A 14,472-nucleotide genomic window follows, 5' to 3' on the forward strand; every position below is an offset into this window, starting at 1 on the left:
TTGTTTTCATATTATTTACTACAAGCTTATTTATCGTTTACTTCGATTCGAATAGTTTTATCCTTTAGGATTATCTTTGGATATAATGATAAACAATTTAGTTTCGTCACTTTCTATAAGGGGGTGGTAGAATCTTGAGTCCAACATTCTTTTGCGGTTGACCAGAGGTTCATCATGCCAGCCGTACCTGCAACAAAAAAAAACAGTTTTTTTTTCAATGGGAGCGCATTTTTGGCATTCTTGTAGATACAATATAAGCTCAGTAGCTCAATCACGAATAACTATAGTAGGGCCAATTTAATAGGTCACATTTGACATTTGTCGGTTTTAGCTTCATAGTGAGGTGACCTGCTTAAAAACATCGATTAAAGTTAATGAATCGATTCGGACTTCAAACCTAATACATGTGAATTGAATTCAGTTACTATGAAAAAGTACTTATAGGTACTGTAATTTTATTTTTAAAACCATAAGTCAAATCCCTGTCCCATTAGGCAAAGTCACAAAATTCAATTTTATTTAAAGCAATTAAAAAGTATTACAAAATGGAAAAAAATATTTATGAAGAAAAAAACATAACAAAATTTAAAATAATGGTCAAGACATATGTGATAAACAATTTATAAATTAAATATATTTTCAATGTTATTATTAGAACACACATAACAATATGTATGATATGTGTGCCCTACTTTAAGATTTAAATAAATAAAATTATTAGGTACTTTATATCGTAAATTTAAGGAACAAAATAAGATAAGTACATAATTTAACAAAATTATCAACATTCGATTTTTCTGGGTAACATCCCTAGTGTTTAAAAAGAAAAAGGGTTCACTGATGCAACATTGTAACGACGTTTAGAACAGAAAAAGTTTATTATGTTTAGAATGGTTTATTAGTGAAAGTAAATCGTAAAATTACCTTCTTTTGTCGTTATTACAATAAATATGTAATCGGAATTGAAAAAAGTTAAGCAATTGTGCAGTTCTAAAGTCGAAAAAAAGTTGAATTTTGATGAAGTGTCAAATGTGACCTATTAAATTGGCCCTACTATATCGACGTGCTAATAAGCGACGTGATAACAATTTCTCACCATGGTTGTTTATCGTATTCGCGACACAATGCAACATACGTGAGCACCTAATATTGAATGTCGAAATACGAGGGTTGTGTAAAAAATGAGGTTCTCAAATTTTTTTCTTGTGTTAAGCATTTTTTATTTGAACTGAAAAATGCCTCATTGGAAAGCTTAATTTCTTAACTATTTTTCAACATAATCACCAGATTTTTCAACGCATTTTTGTTGACGACTAATCCACTTTTGGGATCCAGCTTCGAAGAAGTCCGCCGCCAGTCCGTGGAGGAATTTGGTGACCGCTTCCTGCACTCTTTCATCAGCCTCGAAACGTTGTCCACCCAAGTGTTGCTTTAATTTTGGAAAAAAGTGGAAGTCGCTCGGTGCAAGATCAGGGCTGCGGGAGCCTGTTCAACGAGATCCCAGCCAAAATTTTCGATTAAATCCTCGATTTGGCGAGAGGCGTGCGGGCGCGCATTGTCGTGGTGCAGTCTAACGCCTTTCGTCAGTCTTCCTCTCCGGCATTTTGGATGGCTCTTCTGAGTTTTTTCAAGGTCTCGCAAAAATTTTCCGAATTTATTGTGGTCCCTCGAGTCATAAACTCAACAAGCAGGACGGTCACCAAATTCCTCCACGGACTGGCGGCGGACATCTTTGAAGCTGGATTCCAAAAGTGGATTAGTCGTCAACAAAAATGCGTTGAAAAATCTGGTGATTATGTTGAAAAATAGTTAAGAAATTAAGCTTTCCAATGATGTACTTTTCAGTTCAAATAAAAAATGCCTTAAACCTGAAAAAAAAATTGACAACCTTATTTTATACACAACCCTCGTATTTACGTTTCGCGACGTATAATCCTGCTACGCAATAACATATTTGAATTTCACCGGTGTAAATATGGAAAATATTCCAAAACTGCCATTTTTGTTTATTTATTTATTATTTATCACGCTATTTATTGCATTTAGCCGGCGCGGCGGTTGGCAAGCCAAATGTCAAGGAAAGCAGTCGCCATAGAAGTTGTAATTTATTTTTCACTTTTTTGTATTAAATACTCCTTACTATTTTGCAAATGCCATATACATATTGTATGATTTTTATAGTAAACGCCGATTTTTCGCCAGTGGACTGCATTTATTTACGAGGAAAACAAAAAACAAACCGACACGAGCGTTGACTTATGACTGCGATAACTTAAGCATGTTCATTATTGTTCACTGTGATCGCTCAAATGCTTAGCACGTCGATAGTTATTTGTGATTGAGCTACTGTAGTAGTTTTAAATAATAATATTTACATTTTTTTTGTCGTTTAGTGTTATTCAAAACTGTTTTAATTTCTTTATTAGTATGTATTGTTTTCACAGGTTCAAAATATTTCTAATACCAAATTTATTTTTTTATCAATATTTTTTTAACTGTTTTTATATGTTTTTTTCTGTTTGTGTATTCAGACTTCTTAATTTGAAAATAACTATTTAATATTAATTTGTTTTAAATGCTATATTTTACTTTTAATTCTACTTACGTGGATGTGTATTATTGTTTTTTTAATACAGGGTGTTGTCTGCCTACCATGCAAGAGGTCTCGGTTTCGATCCCAGACATGGTTGACACAAAAAAAAAAAAATTGGTAATGTATCCAAAATAAAACCCATTTATTGGATTTTAATTAAGCTTTATTATTTTGTTTTTCTTAATATACAGGTTGTTCATTAAACCCTGTCACATCCGAAACCACAATGATCAGTATGAGCAAGAAGACATATTGGCGAATTAAAATATTTTTTTAGAACGAATAATATTTTTAAAAATTAAATATAAAAAAAAACAAATGGTTGCTTATTTCTGCAGGGCAGAAGTAAGCGAGGAGGAGGAGAGAGGAGTCTGATACTGCCCGCGCTCCCCTCACTTCTCCCCTGCAGAAGAAAGCAACCATTTTTTTAAAAATATTTTGTTTTTAAAAAAAATCTTTGTCCTGATTTTTTTTTAATATGCTAATATGTCTTCTTGCCCATCCTGATCATTGTGGTTTCGGATGTGACAGGGTTTACAGAACACCCTGTATGTTTTTTTTATTTATTAATGTAGTTACATTAATTATATATGTTATTTTTCTCTGTTACAATCTACTTTTATAATTTTACAGTAATTAATATATAGTCAAAATAAATAAAAGTACTAGACACAGTGAAAATATAGTTAAAAACGCGTTAAAAAAACCCAGTAAAATACATTGTAAAAACAAAATACATTGTAAGAAACATAGTAAAAGACATAGTCAAAAACATATTTAAAAGCCCGGTAAATTCGTAGTAAAAAACAAAATACATAGCGAGAACCATTGTGAAAGACATAGCCAAAAATTATATAATCGTATGTGTGTAGAAGGAATTCTAACATCTTCAATGCTTTGCCACTGATTGTCTCTATGTGTTCATGAAATGTCAGGGTGCTCACAAATTTAACGCCCATATTCCTAACATTCGATCTTCGTAGGAGATTCTAGTCTTTCATTTTGTAGCGAAAAGGTTTAGCTTTTTTACCACGTGTAAACGGCAGTTTATGCTCTGAGTTTGTGTGCGTGTTAATAAAATATCACAAAGCTTACTCATGGCTCTCAAGAACGGGCAGGGGAAACTTATTTTTGGGTCCTTTCGCCCTCGCCAAGTCTATTTTCTTGTAATATTCCTCAACTTTTACATCTTCCTCGGGGCTCTCGCTTTTAGAGCTCTCGTGCCTTGCGTAAAACTTCGGGGATATTGGGTTGACTAGAAATCAATTGAATTAATTTAAACAAAATATTTTCCAAAGAACTTCGAGTTTCTCAGTCGCTCCCTCAATTGCAAATTAAAATCGCAATTCCTGAATCGCACATTTTTTTGTAATTTATTTATTACGGATTATTACATTCATTTTACTAAAATGATATTTATATATCAACGGTTGAAAGAACCTTTTACAATAAAAAGTTTTACAGAAATAATCACAGCAGTAAACAATGCATTATGTAATATATAATATGAAGTATAACGATATAATTCAATTAAATAATTAAAACTAAACGAATAAGTAATTTTTAAAATATTTTTTTTAAACGGCAAAAAAGTCAAAAAGAAACATACAAATGTAAGATGACAAATAAAAGATAACAAATTGAAGTGAGAAAACCTTATGTTATAAATATAAATATAGCAAATAAAATTGAGAATAATTTAACATAAACATAAAGTGACTAGTATTTAGCTAGGTTATAATGAAAAAGAAAAATAATGCTACAATAAGATTTTATAAATAATACGTTTTTTGGATCAATGTGAAAGCTTAAATAATTTCAATAACACCTTTATATTATCAGATATATCCATTTTTATTCATGCTCTGACGTTGATAATAATATTTTATACATCTTTTGAAAAGTTTGTCTGAGTCTTTGGTTTCATTTTGTCTGGTAGTTTATTGTATAATTTCAGTCCCTGATTTATTTGTCTCGATTGTCCTTGTCTCATTTTAGAATGTTGTATGTGACATTGTTCTGATATTCTTATATTATGTCCATGTTCATTTCTTTGTTTTCAGATTTAGTTCTTTGTCAACAATATCAGTGCCTAACTTATGAATAAATTTTAAAGATTCTAGTTGAAAAAGTTAAATAAAGTTAGTAGCAGGCGTGGGCTGCCAATTTTTTCACAAGGGGCTCGCGGGGGGAGATGGTTGGGAAGGGGGTTCCTGGCATGGGTGGAGGGGGAGGTGTATCATTTTGTTCTAACTATCCAAAACACTAATACATAATAATTAAAAATAATTAAAAATACTTAATATGCACATCAAACGACAAAATATAGATATGACTTGTTTTTTTATGGTAGAAAATTCCACTGCAAAATATAAAAGCCGTTCTCATAATTAAGACTGCCAGGGCTGTGCATTTACTTAAAATATTAAGTTTAAATATACTTCAACAGAGAGGGAAAACATTGTTGAGAAGGGAATATGGAAGTCTAGGCATTTACAGGGCTTAGGACCTGTCATTGGCTGGTTTAAGTGGCCACTTTACACACTGTGTAACATCCACAATTCTGCCAATGTTTAAACATCTTAAACACTTAAACCAGCCAATGACAGGCCATAAGCCCTGTGAATGCCTAGACTTCCATATTCCCCTCTCAACAATGTTTTCCCTCTCTGTTGAAATATATTTTAATATGAATAACTCCCTAGGGAGGAAATCCAGCCAGTCTGCAAGCATTTGGACATACTAAAACATTGTTAAAGAAAAATACTCTCCATTACACCTACGTTGATCGTAATACCACGGATTAATCGGAAAAAATGCATAACCAAGTATGCATCTCTTCTTTTCTCCAAACTATTGTAGCCAAGCATTCCCAGTATGAAGTCAGACGGGTATCAAAGTACGTTGCATTTGGTTTACAATGACTGCCTTATGCACCACTGGGCAATGATGCTGATGATGATGATGATGATGATATTTATTTATTTATTTATTCATTCAAAATTACAAAATTAAATATTTATGAACTTATTGAGGCTTTTTAGGCTATGCCCGTGTCAAGCCACAATAAATAACATAAAAAATACATAGTAAAATTAATTAGATCAAATTATAATGACATAGAATAACAATCTAGAAAAAAAGGTAAATGTAACAAATAATCAAATTCCAAAGAATACAATGCAAAAAAGATAATCGGAAATAATTTTTAAAATATAAATTATACAAATTAAGAATCACACATAATCAAATATACAAAATAGTGGTGTCATTAAAATCAACAAAATAATAGTAAAATATAGTTAATTTCAGAAAATTTCTTCATGGGGTCGATTATTTGGGATAGTTGCTGAATTTACATCTTGAGTGGTTTATGCTATGTATATGTGCCGCATGTAATGTATATGTTTGTGTATGTTTTATATGTGCGTTCATGTGTGTGCGTGGATGGCTCGGAGTGAACATTCGGTATTTTTATTTATTTTAATTTATTACCTCCATGGAAGATGCAAATGTCAACAATTATTCTTTTCTCACTTAAAATTCTTTTTTATTTTCTATTTTTTTGTCACATTTAATGTTTGTATCTTTTTTTTAAAAATTTTTATTTACAATTTTAAAAAACCCGTTAGGGTTACATTAGAAATTTAATATAGTCTAGTCATTTTGTGTCTCGTCTAGTCTAGTTAGTTCAGTCATCATGTGCTTTTTCAGATTGATTTTAAATTTGTCTCCAGTAAAAGTTTTCAAGTAGTAAGGTAAGTCGTTGTAGTGTTTAAGTCCATTATGTAGTATTTTTGACTGTCCTGTGTTTGTCTTTGCCTTTTCAATATGATAGTGTTGTTGTTGTCTGGTGTTATATTTGTGTATGTCAGCATTTTTGACTAATATTATATCGTCGTCTTGTACGTTTCCCAGTGTTATTTTGCGCACAATTTTATAGTCTCAATTTTAGTCAAGCAGTTTATGTCAAACTGGTGTGTTTTTTTGTACAGTTCAGTCGAAGAGGTCAGGTAGGGTAGGTAATTTATGAAAACTTAATTGGTCTTTTTATGTTAAAAAATTGTTGTTTTTAATACTTATTTTGTATGACTGTATGTTTTCTGAATAAAATAAAACAAAAAATTAAAATAATAAATAGTAGCATAAAAAAAAATCTAAATGAGAGTATCATTTAAATCAACAGAATATATATATATATTTATAAAAGCATAATTGAAATAATAATTGAGATATGTTTTTTCTAAAATTATATATTTATTAAACGATATCTATTTATTAAACGTTTGTTACCGTTAAAGTTGGCTTTATAGGCATTGTAGATTTTATAATGTTTGATTTCCCTCTCTATTTGTGCTTCTAAAGTGACCCTATCTATTGGAGGACGCATCCCAAATGTGCATTTAACTTCTTGTGTCATTTTGCTGTTTTTATTATTATTTTTTACCCTTTTTTATTTTCAATTGCTTCTGCTTTTTTGGCACTAAAAATCTGAAACAAAAACGCAGTTTTAGCAGTGAAACAATTCTGATAGGCATACGATTATCTCTACGGGAGTGTTTTCAAACCTTTCAACCATTCAACATACTGGTTAAAAAGCCCAGAGAAAATAAAATACAAGCTGTGCTGGACAGTATTCAAATCCCTTCATGAAATGGCTCCAAAATACCTATCGGACCTTTGCATTAGGGAAAATACATGCCAAAGAAAATCTACTCTTAGGTCAGCATTTGATTCAGGAAAAAGAAAACTTGTCGAAATTCGGCGCTCCTCAAACACTAGATTTAGAGATCGTGCTTTTGCCGCCGCCGGCCCCTCTGCCTGGAACCAATTGCCTGCAAACTTACGAATCATCGACAGTCCCAGTCAGTTCAGATCCCTACTAAAATCCCACTTCTTTAAACTATCATACCCTCAATTTTAAATCTGGAAATATAATGTATCACTTAAGTTTAGTTAGAATGTAAGTTTAGATATACAATTGTAAAGCGCCCTTGAGGTGATTTTTTACAAAAATGGCGCTATATAAATCAGTCAAATATTATTGTTATTATTATAGAATTAAGAATAGTCCAGAAGGAGCGTAGAATCATATTTGAATACATCAGACTGTGTCCGAAAATTCCCCCTTACTTTCGCTGCGCGCATTCGTGATATCGCCGCATAATGTTGCACGGTGGGAAAAAATATAATCATAAAACAAATGTAAGGTAAAAAAAAAAAAGCAATCTGTTCATTTCTCTAAAATTTTATTGTGCACGCGGAAATATTGATTGACACAACAGAGTAGATAAGTAAAAGGTCATTTAAAAAAATAATTTATTCATAAATTTCATAAAAAGTACGTGTTCATGTTTTTGTAAAATTCTAAACATATCTATTTTTACTTATCTAGTAAATGTTTTCACTGTAACTCTCCAAAAAAAGAGACTAACTCTTGTCGGTTTTAGTTGTTTATTTATAAGAGTTAATATAATTTCAAATACGAGTACGTGAAAAGGAAAATAAAAACGTAGGATATATAAAGAAAAAACATAAAACAATAATACATTCATACTAATTAAAGTTTGATGTTGTTTTTACAAGAGTCAAAAAAATTCCTTTAGATTAACTTTAAATTTATTTATTGATATATTATTTTTAATAGTTCTAAGTAAGAGTTAGTTAGCTAGTTTTTTTTAGTTTTTTTTTTCAATAAGAGTAATTGAATTAATGAACTTTGAACATAAAACATAAAACAAATTTCACTTTACATAAAACGGATATTTTTATATCATGTTAAATAATATTTGATGTTTTAAAGATAATGTCGGTCAAATGTCCACTACAGAGTTGTTTAATTCGAGGTCCAATTTTCATTAGTTCTCTCATTAGATGAGCAAGTAGGGAAAAAAAAATTACTACCCTGGCAACACCAACGAAATGTAATTTTTTTTTCTTCGTCAATCTGACAGATGGAAAAATAATTCAATTTTTAAGTAATGCATTTGCTACTTACACATTACTTTCCTAAATACACATGAAATGCGATCCCATCCTGTTTGTTTAAGATCCTAGCAGTATTTCTGCACTTTAAAAGGATACAACACGGCATAGTTGAATTCAAATCAGGAGTTGCGTAATGAGCGACGTCTAGAAAGAAACTAATGGGTCAAAACGTAAACCTACTCATTTATGCGTAGTTAAGTCGCTTTCTGTTTGATGTGCGTATGCGGTTTCTGGACTATTTTTAATTCTATTATTCTATGTTTTCAACTATCTTTCAACCTTTTGGAGTGGCGTCAAATCTGTAAAAACAATAAAATAGAAATTTACGTACTTTTATTTTTTTATCTTTTAGAAAAACTTAATAATTTTGTATCCAAAACGAGTTGTCCATATTTTTTTATCGTGTGTATTTATTTCAATATTTATTACAAAATCGATATTTTTGACATTTTCAATAAAATGACTTTAAAATAAATTTGAGTGTTCTAAAATTAAAATTAATTTAAGTAGGTAAAAATCATTAATTGTTAATAACGAAGGTGCTTATTTGAGTAAAGGGCATTTAACATTTTAAATGAATTAACATACTTAAAAAATCTTATCTAAAAAAATGGAAGAAATTTATAAATTTAAAATGTCTGTTTTCATTACGCAATGTGGTAGGTATTTTGGCTGTTTCGTTTTGACTGGCTTATTTAAACTATTTAAATTTAGCTTTCGCCGTAAATCTCAAAGCTGGCCGAGGTGCAGATTGTCGACATTGACATTTGCTAGGCTCTAACTAAGCCTTCATCTTCAGCATCATCATCACTATAATCCACGATTATCTTCATCATCATCATCATCATCATCGTCATCTTCATCGTCATCATCATCATCGACATCATGTTCATCGTCATCATCATCACCATCATCATGTTCACCGTCATCATCATCATCATCATCATCATCATCAACGTCATCATCGTCATCATCATCGTCATCTTCATCGTCATCATCATCATCATCATCATCATCATCAACATCATCATCATCGTCGTCATATTTATCGTCATCAGCATCATCATCACCAAAATCACAATCACCATCACGATTATCTTCATCATCATCATCATCATCATCGTCATATTCATCGTCATCATCATCATCGACATCATGTTCATCGTCATCATCATCACCATCATCATGTTCATCGTCATCATCATCATCATCATCATCATCATCATCATCATCATCGCCAGCATCGTCATCACCATCATCATCGTAAATTTTTTCCATCCCTTTTACTTTCCAAATCCGGTATGAAAATAAATGTCCATTTGAAGTATACAAAAAACAACTTCATCGTTTAAATAAATAAGAGAGATATATCAAATCTTGTATCCTATGTAGGTTCGCGTTAAACCACTACATTTATATATATATATCGACCATCTTCGGCAAATACCGTACCGTCTAATTGTAATCCACGCAAGTTTCGTTCTCAAGCTTGCGGCAGTGCAAATAATTAACAATAATGATTAATAAAATTAGTTCACAATTTAGTTTCGAGAGCCCTGGGGGATTTAGCGGTAAAAGCAATCATCGAATAATAATCCTTGCCCGCTGGTACGAAATCGTCTATTCTAATTAAGGCTAATAAGTTTTCGATTTTCTGATATGACGCAACTAGAAGACAAATTTGACAAATTTAGCAAAATTGTGGCCAGATCTCTCCCATGCATTGAAATGCAAAAATGTTAAAAGTAAAATTAAAATGTTTCTTATATAACAGTTTTTGGCAGGCAGCGTGGCTCATCACCAGAAACAGTTTTACTAGTTTAAGACTAAAAAATATATAATGGAGTTAGGTAGAAGTAAAATGGATTGCCTCATTCGCCGTCATAATATTATAAATCCATTTTTCTAGGCATCATACTCGTATGCTATGCAGCTGGCCGTTGGGCACACCGGTGTGAGTTGCAATATTTCAGGCGAATTATTTTAAGCGGACAAAAGCAACCCCTTCTGGCTCTTTCTAAATCATATGGGACATGCTCGACGGATGCACTCCCGGTTCTAACGGGCTTGTTTCCTTTGGATCTGGAGGTTCAGCGACGATCTGCTTCTTTCCACCTTAAAAAAAGGCGTTCCTCTGTTATTGGTGGCGTCCGCCTACTCCCAACTCCCAACTGAAGGAATATCTCAATCGAATATTTAAAAAATGTCTTTAAATGCTCTTCTTGATGCTTGGCAATCGCGATGGGAATCTTCCCCTTCAGGGAGGGTTGCCTTTCTTTTTTTCCCTTCAATCCGTCAGCACTTAAAATCTTTTTGGGTTATCCCCGATCACTGGACTAAGCAGTTTTTATCAGGTCAAAGTAAATTTAATCAAAAATTATTTGTTTTTAATATTGTTGACTCCCCTTCGGCTGCTGCGGATATCCTAACCAATTTTCTGAACAAATCCTGTAGTCTTTTCTCTTTCCTCTCTATGATTACCGAATGGAGCTTCTCGCTACTATCCGTGGCCCTGTTATAGGTCCTGTCGGATATACAGATTTGGTAGCTTCCGAAAAGAATTTCAAGGCTTTTAAAAAGTTTTGTAATCATTTCAGCGAATTGATCATGTCCAATCAATTTAATCCCAGTCAGTGAAGAATTCACTTATCTCTTTTCTCAATCCAATGAAGTACATATTACGTAGCTCTGGATTACTTTCTTTCAGCACAAAGATGCTAAGACCACCAGATTACAGAGTTACTTCGGGCAGCGTTTCACGTTTGACAACGAGCAAATTTTCCGTGTATGTGGGCACCGCCAAGGAGACTTATGTCCTCAGATGCGGCGTGCGGTATGTGGTGGGCAAGCTGCCTCATTCGCCCAAACCAATATTGAATCAACTGCTCCACTAATGTATAGTTTATGTTGTGTTTTTGTTCTTTTATTGAGCGTTATATTATTAAAATAATATAGATATACATAATTTAATTATAAACATTAATTCGTAGTGTTTGACTCCCCCCTCCCCCCACCTCGTTTCCCTCATGCAGAAGTTAGCAACCATTTGTTTTTTTTAATATTTTATTTTTTTAAATTTTATTATTTCTATAAATTTATTTAAATGTGCCAATATGTCTTTTTGCTCATACTGATCATCGTGGTTTCGGATGTGACAGGGTTTAAAGAACACCCTGTATATGCTGGTGTGTACATAGTTGGGTACTTAAAATTTAAGCTACTTTTAAGAAAGTTTCTAAATAATCTGACCGCAGTGAAGTTATATTTTTTGTTTGAAGGCATTTATTTAATCTTTTTAGATTTTGTTTGTGGTCAACAAAATATGAATTAATATATTTTTAAAATTATTATTTTATTAATAAATTTCATAAAAAGTACAAAATTCTATACAGATCTACTTTTACACATCGAGTAAATGTTATCACTGAAAAAAGAGACCAACTCTCGGGTATCGAAAATTCGTCTAACTTCTTGGCTCTGAGTTCTGCCTTTTTTGAGTTTCCCTGCGATTGCCTTTAGTACTTTCATCTCTGACGTTCTGTGCAGTTTTTTGGTTTTTCTATTCAGTTTTTCTATTTGGTTTTTCTACTTGGTTTTTCGTATTTTTTATTTTCTCTCTATCTATCCTCGCCTCTGTTTTATACACCATGATTTGGTCTGACACACGTTTTGTATATCCGAATTATGTTTCCAATAATCATGTGTTCATTGTACTATACGACATTTCTTAGGCATCCAGATGTTTACTAACTGAGATGGATGTGTTCTCATCATCACTATGGCAGCATCATCTGCATGGCATGTGATTTTAATGACCTTATCTCCCTTAGTATGTTCACTACTTTTTTTTATTCTTAAAAGCGTTTTTTTATATATATTTATTCTGCTTGTGTAAGAAAAGGTTTTAAAAAATATTAACCATGAAATGACTAAAGTTTTACATTTTTTTACAGCACTACCTGTTTAAAAATTAAATATGAGAAAAAACTATAATACATATTTACTGCATACGAAAATAAAATAGGAACGAGTTTGAGTTTGGGTATCGTCTATTGTCTTGTTAACCTTAATAATAAGTTAAGGAATGCTATCTTTGTTTACTTTTTCATACTTTACTTTTTGTGCTGTTACATGTTCACTTAATTGCCATACTTACTAGTTCTTTGCTCAATGTATTATTATTGCGTTTCTTAAAATTATTTTTTATAATTATCTTTTTAAAATCATTCGTATGTTGTTAAAATTCAATTTGTCGATGCGTTTTGAATCTGCAAGACTTTTTGTGATGTTAGCTATCATATTATGTAAATGTTATCAACTATCAAATATCTAAATTTAGTAAATGGGGTCTAGAATTTCAACCGTCCATGCGCTCAGTAGCTGCAAGACTTGTTGCTATCTAAATTATAATTTTATAAATCTGCTTTTTATTTCGTTTTTTAAAATATCACTTAAACTCTAAACTTCATTGTCAAATAAAAGATTTAAAAATAAAAATGTAATTAGGGGCTAGATTTCTTATTGTCCATGTGCTCTGTAGCTGCAAGACGTTCTGTTATCTAGCTCATATATATCATAATTGTAATATATCATAATTGGAGACGAGGAACTAGAATCCCAACCGTCCAGCTCATATTATGTAAATGTCATCAACTATCAAATATCTAAATTTAGTAAATGGGGTCTAGAATTTCAACCGTCCATGCGCTCAGTAGCTGCAAGACTTGTTGTTATCTAAATTCTAATTTTATAAATCTGCTTTTTATTTCGTTTTTAAAATATCGCTTAAACTCTAAACTTCATTGTCAAATAAAAGATTTAAAAATAAAAATGTAAATAGGGGCTAGATTTCTTATTGTTCATGCGCTCTGTAGCTGCAAGACGTTCTGTTATCTAGCTCATATATATCATAATTGTAATATATCATAATTGGAGACGAGGAACTAGAATCGCAACCGTCCATGCGCTCTGCAGCTGCAAGACGTGTTGGGATATTTATTTATTGTACAGCGCCCTTGAGGTGATTTTCACATAAATGGCGCTATATAAATTATCCAAACATTATTATTATTATTATTATATTTTTCAAGTAATCTCCGTTTTTCCGAACAAAAATAAACATTTCAACGTAAAATACAACCTTGACCGTAGCGGACAATGAGCGAATAAATACAATTAATTAATTACAAATAAATACATGTACTTTAGGATGCAATCATTAGTACAAACATGAATCAGTCAAAGCAATTAAGCGTGCGTTTGTTTAGCTGATTATTCTGGAGTACTTCGAAAAATTCCGAGCTTATATGAAGCGAACAGTATGCATCGCGTCTTGTTCTGAAACCGATCGGAATGTAAAATTTAGCTTAGTGATTTTACAGTAACTAAATTCGTAGTACAATTATTCAATTGAAACCTATAACCTACTTCCACTATCTATTAAAACAATTAGTAACGAGAAAATGTTTTAAAAGGCTATAAAAATATGGATAGTGGAGCTAGGTAGAAGTAAAATGGATTGTCTCATTCGCCCAAACCAATATTGAATCAACTGATCCACAAGTGTAAAGTTTATGTTAGGTTTTTGTTAATTTTCATTTTGCGTTTTGTAATATAAATAATATTTATTTATTTATTTATTTATTCACACTTTTTATCAAAATACAATTCCATGTTCACTTTGCCCAGCTAACAAGGGTACATACCCCGTTCCAAGCTAGGCAATCACATTTAAATATATTATAATAGTTAACAAATTAATATAGAGCACAGACAAACAAAATTAAAAAAAAAACTTATTCAGATACACATTTTGATTCATATACATACAGACATACACATATATACACACATATATATATATATATACACATATATACACATATACATAC

At 31.6% G+C, this 14,472-nt stretch overlaps 1 protein-coding gene across 2 annotated transcripts; it reads right to left on the reverse strand.

Moving 5' to 3' along the window:
* On the reverse strand, nucleotides 1-9,042 carry LOC148279927 (uncharacterized). 2 transcript variants are annotated; one of them, XM_088229218.1, is made up of 5 exons: nucleotides 8,913-9,025; nucleotides 8,592-8,725; nucleotides 6,887-7,084; nucleotides 3,689-3,848; nucleotides 1-187 (listed from the first exon to the last, which is right to left on the reverse strand). In XM_088229218.1, the coding sequence occupies exons 3-5, from the start codon at nucleotides 7,011-7,013 to the stop codon at nucleotides 58-60; spliced, it is 417 nt and encodes a 138-aa protein (XP_088085344.1). In that variant the 5' UTR covers nucleotides 7,014-7,084; nucleotides 8,592-8,725; nucleotides 8,913-9,025; the 3' UTR covers nucleotides 1-57. The 2 variants fall into 2 exon arrangements, with proteins under 2 accessions (XP_088085344.1, XP_088085343.1); XM_088229217.1 differs by lacking the exon at nucleotides 8,592-8,725 and having other exon boundaries at nucleotides 8,913-9,042.
* Between the last annotated feature and the right edge of the window lie 5,430 nt (nucleotides 9,043-14,472).

The sequence above is a fragment of the Micrasema longulum genome, unplaced genomic scaffold (genome assembly GCF_059751315.1).
Source record: "Micrasema longulum isolate JH-2025_06_02 unplaced genomic scaffold, ASM5975131v1 h1tg000644l, whole genome shotgun sequence".
In the NCBI taxonomy this organism is placed as follows: Eukaryota; Metazoa; Arthropoda; class Insecta; order Trichoptera; family Brachycentridae; genus Micrasema; species Micrasema longulum.